Here is a 6,895-nt window from a genome sequence, read left to right as displayed (position 1 = left end):
GCCGCTTCCCAGCGGCGCCGTGCCGCGGCCCCGCCCCGCCTTCCCGCGGCTTTGCCCCGCCTTCCTGCCCGGCGCTGGCGGCGGCAGCTGTGGCGGTGGCGGCGTTCCCACCTCGGCCCTGCCGCTGCCGCGGCGCCGCTGGCCCGCAGCGTGCGCGGTGCAGGGGCGCCCCCCGCAGCCGGCAGCAGGGCGGCGGGCGGGAAGGAGTTTCTCTGCCGGTTGTCTGCGCCGTGGCGGGCTCAGCCGCCTCGGGGGCCGGGGCCGCCGCGCCCCTGAGGTGAGGGAAGGGCCGCGGCGGTTCTGCCCAGGGTCCCGCCCCAGGAGTTGTTCGTGGGACTCGCAGCTCCCTCTTGTTTTTCGGGTGCTGAAAATAGCGCCCCGCCTTAGCGCCAGCGTGAGTGGAGCTGGTGTGAGGGGTGGCGGAGTCGCTGGGTCCTTGGGGGACCTCGACTGTAGCCCTTGTTATTAAGCGGCAAAATACTTCAGCTGTGGAGAAAGCCAGGGACCAATAAACAAGTCACAAATGTCGAGTGTCTTTTATTTTACCTCAGTCTTAAGCATTGGCTCCCGCTCATGCTCCCCAAGTTAACTTTGTTAACACTGGAGGGAGTGAAACAAGACCTGACATAGTTCCCACTCCCTCATAAGGGAACTGCTGTATAAGAAAATCACTAATTATTTTGTCGTTACCGGGGCATACAAATCAACTATTCTAAATGTAACTTAAAGTAAGATGCTGTAACAAACAGATAGCTCTTATTTGAAATAATCTAGCCCCTATCAATCAAAGACCAAATCCAAAGATCATGTTAGGGTTAGACTAGAAAGCAGGATTTAAAGGGTGCAGTAAAACTGCAGATGACCCAGCATATGAAAGGGATACAGGATACAGGTGAACACGACAAGTCAGAAGTGTCCTATGTCAGGGAAGTGACCCAAAGTCCAGACAGCAATTACAGCTGACCTTCTGTAGCTGAGTAGCTGCTTTGTGTCTTGAGAGACTAGAGATAGAAATACCTAAGTAAAATCCTCTCTTATCTGTTTGATCAAAGCCAGGAAAGTGGCCTCACTCATAATGATTAATTCAGAATTAATTTTAACTGTTCCTTCTTCCTTCCCCAAATAAGGCTTATGTAGCCTTCTACAGACCCTAAGTAATACTTGTTCTTTAAATAAGAGATTTTTAAAGTTTAACTTGCATAGTCACTCCATTTCAGTTCCAGAAGCCTTTATATGGTTATTTTCCCCTGTCTGTCTTTAATTCCAGGTTTTTACGTGGATCTTCTAAAGCATTTGCTAACCCCCTATGGAAACCATGGTGTTGCTAATGAAAATCCAGAAAGAAACTTCATTGTTTAGTGCTGTACTGTGGCAGGTCATGCTGATGCCTCTCTAAGTGCATTTCTTCCATTTCATCAATTTCATTAACAGAACATTTTTCATATCTTGGTATATGAAGCCAGTGCTGATCTATAATCAGCAGTTAGAGGTGGTGAAAACCCTGGACAAAGCCGCTATTGCTCTGCCAAAGAAAGCAAAACTAAGGTAGGAATTGTTCCTGGCACTGTGATCTAGGCATGTATTACTGCAACAGCAAGAATGTAACACTAAAAATCTACTAATACTGTAAAGTATTTTTACAGTGGTTTACTCACTGTCAGAGAGGTGGCAAACTGGAAGATGCTGCGGTACAAATGTGAGCTGGGAAGCACTGTGTAAGGCTGTACAATTAACAAGCTGTACTGAAGTCCAATCTTGAAATTGAATTGGAGTTTTCGGTATTTTAAGTTTCACCTTACTCAGTTTCATTTCCTTTGCTCTAAGAAACTAAAAAATTACTTTTTTCTTCCTGATTTGTTATTACTGAGTTACTAATCACCTTAGTTAAAATTAACTCAAACTAATGGATTGCACTAAGCTGTATGGACTATTAAGGCTCTACTTAAAGAGTAGATCTTTAGTGGTGCATTCCTTTATGCAAGGATGAATTTTTTCCTTCAGGACCTAACCTATAAAAACTGTGTTAGTCTGACAAGGAACTCCAACACCAAATACCTACCCAGCCTTCTTTTATAGGGAAATATATACCTCTATTTTAAATTTAAATATAAACCAGATTTAAATCTAAAAAAAACAGAAAAACACTAATTTTGTGGATTATATTAAAATCTCAAAGCTTTATCATTTGCCTGTTGTACTATAGGAGTAAATAGGTCTTGCATGTTTTAGAAATGAGCAGTTTGCTTACTAATACAGCTGTACAAAAACTGACAAGGCAAAGTGAAGTTCGAGTAATATATTAATTTACATTGCATTCCAAATCAATGTGATTGTTTATACAGAGAGCTACCAGTGATCTTTCAGTTGTTGTCAAGCTCAGATTCATTGACCATTTATACTGATTGTTGTTCCTGACCGCTAGCTCAAAGCAAGCACAAAAGATGTTCTAAAGTTCGTGACAGAAGGTGAAGTCTCCTTGCACGTGCTAACATATTAATCTCATCCCGAGAATGTTTTTGTAACCTAGGTTCTGCAAGCCTTGAGCATGGGAGGTTCTTCAGCATCAGTCACAGAGGTTGCTGCTCGTTTGACAGCTCCCATCGTGTCATTGCTGCTGAAGATGAGAAGGTAAGAAGGTATAGTTCCTACCGGGGCTTTGGTCTTGGGTTAGGTAGCACGGTATGAATTGTTTTGGTGGATCACTCATGAGGCTCGGGCTGGGTGGGGAAGGCAGAACAGATTATCTGCCTGGACTTCGACATTTTCAGCTTTGCTGTTTTACGTTGTGTGGTATCCTCTAAGTAGCTCTGGAGCTTGATTAACATGGAGCAAGTCCCCCTGACACTTTCATAGCTGTGTTTGGAAGCTGAGCTGTTGAAGTGTGCCTGCGTGTGTAAGAGACTTTCTTTGCTGACTCTGTTAACTTGAAGGGAAGTGTCTGCTTGAGGAGGTTACTATCACTACAGAAACCTCACTCTTGCTAATCAAAATCCTGGAAGAAACTTCATTGTTTAGTGTACTGTTGTCACGGTAACTCTGATTCCGAGTGCATTTATTTCATAAAAATTAACACAGCATTTCTGGTCATGTGACTATATGGGATTAATGGTGACCTATAATGAGCAGTTAGTGGTAGTAAGTCTGGTTAGTGCTGCCAAGGAAAGGGAAGCTAAGGCATGGATTGCTCCTGGCACTATGATGTAGGGATATACTTGCAGCAGCAAGAGCTTACACCAAAAAGCAAAGCCATGTCTAGAGTTATCTACCCAAAGTCAGGCAGGAAGGTCATACTATACTTCATAGATTGCATACTGCTTTATAAAACGTCTGTTTGTAAGGCTGTGTTAATGAAAACTGTTTAAAAGACTCAAAATCTGCACATCAGCTGTTTGCATTGTGTATCGTGTTGTCTCCAAATATAACAAAGATTTTAAAAACCACATAAACAAGCTCACTAGCAACATGCTCCACTTTTTTTTGCCTTCTAATAGAACCTGATCTGCCACATTCATTTAAAACTGGACAATTAGGAAACAATTACTATTTGGACTATTCTTGGTTGACAGTTATCATAATTTCACAATGACATGGAGATTTTTGTGTTTGCAAACAAGTTTCTAATCATATTTGAGAGGCTTTAAACTACGATCCGAGTATAACTGATGCAGTAGCATGTTTAAATTTGCAAACACCCTGCCCCCCTCAAATCTCTGAAAGTTTACTATTCTGCTGATCGCAAAGGGATGTTAATTCCTAACCCAATTACACCACACTATCTGCATCACTTCACATGGGGTGCTGCACAAAAGGATGCTGCAGTTGGTGCCAAGGTCTCTAGTAGCTTCCGATTTGCTTTCCTTGATGACAGCAGGAGATCGGCTGCCCACTGGGAGGTAAACCTCCTGCTGCTGGCCCTGCCCTGTTGAAAGTGAAGGACCTAGCGCTGCAACCACCATCAAAGGGTGAAAGTTACAGGAAGCTCTTCCCGCATTGCAAATGTGAAAGCATCTAGATATAGTATGCTTGTTACTTGCTTGTAATTTTCAAGACAAAGCATTGGCCCATAGTACCATTCATAAAATGGGGCTTGAGTCCTGCAGACTTAAGTAGCTGTGGCAGGACTTTGAGAGCTTTCAGAAGAAACGTATTTAGCAAGTCAGCTTGCCAGTTTGTCTTTCCATTCTTTAAGAGCATGTTCTTTTCACAGCCTGTATCTCCCTTCCAATCTATTTTAATTCTTCAGGAGGATACTCCCTACCTTTCATAGAGGGCAAACAGCTGAAAATTCCTTTTCTCTCAACAGGAGTATGTATATATCTGAAATGTTTAAATGTCATAGAACAAAGGAGATTTTCAACCTTCAAATATTAAAATTCATTTTTGTTAAATTACTTCAGTTTTAAGTAATTAAAAAAAACCCAAACGATGAGGACTAGGAGTAAGGGATTAATAATCCATGATCATTACCATGAGCAGAAGTGGAAACTGTGAAATGTATATAAATCACTGATTTATGTTTGACTACCTTCTCTATGGTTGGACCTAAACTATCTATTAGAGTATGCTGCTGATCCATTTCACAGCCTGCAGAAGTGGTTTTGTTGCATGGAAATGAGAATGTAAGGATTAGAAGAAAAAAAGGATGTAGTTTCTACATACTTGACCCTACGTAGCACTGAGGCTTGCAGCTGAAAAAGGCAACTGAAAGTGCTCCTAGGTCCGATAGTGTAGATGCAGCATTATGACTTCAGTGTGCAAGAACATTATATTAGTATTATAATATGAAATTTATGGATACAAATGAAAAACAAGAGGTACAACTTTTACAAAATATTATTCTGAATCAATGCATATACATTATACACATCATACATGGATTTTATATGTCACGCCTCCCAAGTTTACTCACAACAGTTCAAGCAATGGCTTTCTGTGTTATTCTTGTGTTTTGAATTGTGAGTCGTTCTTGCATCTGTATTATATTATTATTCTGGATTAAAGAAGAAATTAGGTACAGGATCTTGTTTAACAGAACTATACTAAATACAGTGCCTGTCCAATTTAGATTTTTCCAAAAGGCTGGGGCAGAGAGGGATTATTTAGAAACTTACCAGACCAAGGCTGAAGATCTGCCAAGAGCTGTATAACAAAGGCTAGAGTGTATCATGAGAATACTCTAAATTTATAATAGTTACATGATGTGCTTATGTTTTTTTTTAAAGGAGAAACAATTATACAAATCAAACAATTTGTTCTTTTTAGTCCCATGGGGCTTATATTGCAAATAAGGAGGGGTGCTGGAAGTGGAAAATATTCGGTGTTTGTTTTTAAACAAAAATTCCTTTTCAAAATGAAGGTTATACAACTTGTATGATTTTGAAAAACAGAGATGAAGAATTAGAGTTGAAGACAGCTCAGTCCCTGAGTAAATATCTGGAAAATGACTAAACTCTATACAATTGTTCCCAAGGCCACCTTTCCCCATCACTATCAACACATTTATTTTTGAGCTGTAGGCACACGCCACCACCAATCCTTAAACTGGCTCATCATAATTCCAGTTCAGGCCAGGGCTTTAATTAAAGGGCTCCTCCTGTTATATACCAATGAAATGAATGTAAACCTGTCTGCCTTTCTTTTGGTAATGGACCTGCCCATGCTCTATGTCTTCTATATCAAAAAGTTTTCAATCAGTGTAGAAACTCTGTAAGAAAGATGCATTATCATGATACATAATCCTTTCATAACAAAGTGGGACATTTCGTTGGTCTGTTGTTTGCAAGAAGTGGCTGACTCCCCATTTCCTTGAGTTTCTGGCCGCTTTGAGGTGTCAGTAATGCTGGAGCAGAGAGGTGATGAGCAGCTCCTTTCAGCTGATGAAAGTTGTTAATATAGCTGGCAATCAGTAGAGTGATCTCAAGAATCTATAACAGGAACATACAAAACTCCTTGAAAAACACAGCGATGTGTTTTGACTGCTGAAAAAAATAGCTGACTTTTTAGCAAGTGACAATCACCATCAACTGGAAAAGTACTTGTACTTTATCAAACGGATTAATGATGGGGAGGGAGGAGATGCCTAATAGAGCTTTTTTTCTATTGCTCCTTGCCAGTAATGTAATGTTATTCCCATCAGTATGCTGGATACTTTGTCTTCCACAGTCTTCAATGATTCAAACAGATGTTTTATTTTACTTTGAGAGAGATTCTGAAGTCCGAAAGATGACACTCTTAGAAAAAACTTTCATGATGTGTTCCCTCAGTTTTGCTAGAAAATATCTAGTGCTCAGAGAACTAAAGATGCAGGGTAGATAAAAGAAATAAAGTCTTCTGGGAGTTTTTTACCATATTTTCTCTTTCCAATCCACACACCTTGCCTATAAGGGCACAATCTGAGGGAAACTTAAACAGATGTATTTTACTATGCATATTTGTATGAAGAGTCATGTTTTGACCCAAATTTATATGTGGAATATTGTATTCTGTTTTGTAAATTGTTCTAACAGCAAAAAGCTTCAAAATCTTTTCTTTTTTAAAAAATATAGTCAAACTTATCAGGAGAGAGTCGAGATTTAAAAAGCATTAACAATTTCTTTACCAAAGGTAAAAGTATCCTAGATTTTTAAGAAGTGACTGATCTTTCAGATCTTGTGTTCTACAATTCCACTGTAGAACACGAATGTACCTTCTTAAAAATCATCTCTGGTGCTGATCAAGCAAACAGACTAGTTTTTAGGTACCGCGTATACTTCCTCTCCTTAATAGCCTTCTTTGTCCTTCTATGAAAAATTTGGAATGTTATAGACAGGGACATGAAAAGAAAGAGAACACATCAGTATTGTCACTGTTAGCTCTTACATTACTAATTGTTTCGCTTTCTAAAACCATCTGGCAA

The 6,895-nt window shown here is 40.2% G+C and overlaps 1 protein-coding gene across 1 annotated transcript in view; it reads right to left on the bottom strand.

Moving 5' to 3' along the window:
- Window positions 1-4,564: 4,564 nt before the first annotated feature.
- PLEKHH2 (pleckstrin homology, MyTH4 and FERM domain containing H2) overlaps window positions 4,565-6,895 on the bottom strand; it is a 62,293-nt gene continuing 59,962 nt past the window's right edge. The window contains exon 31 of the mRNA XM_068396714.1: window positions 4,565-5,924. Coding sequence (XP_068252815.1) covers window positions 5,742-5,924 — 183 coding nt within the window. The 3' untranslated portion in view covers window positions 4,565-5,741. The remainder of the gene's footprint in view (window positions 5,925-6,895) is intronic.

Source organism: Nyctibius grandis, chromosome 1, assembly GCF_013368605.1.
Source record: "Nyctibius grandis isolate bNycGra1 chromosome 1, bNycGra1.pri, whole genome shotgun sequence".
In the NCBI taxonomy this organism is placed as follows: domain Eukaryota; kingdom Metazoa; phylum Chordata; class Aves; order Nyctibiiformes; family Nyctibiidae; genus Nyctibius; species Nyctibius grandis.
The sequence above is the reverse complement of the archived record's forward strand: the minus strand, read 5'-3'. Positions and strand labels throughout refer to the sequence as shown.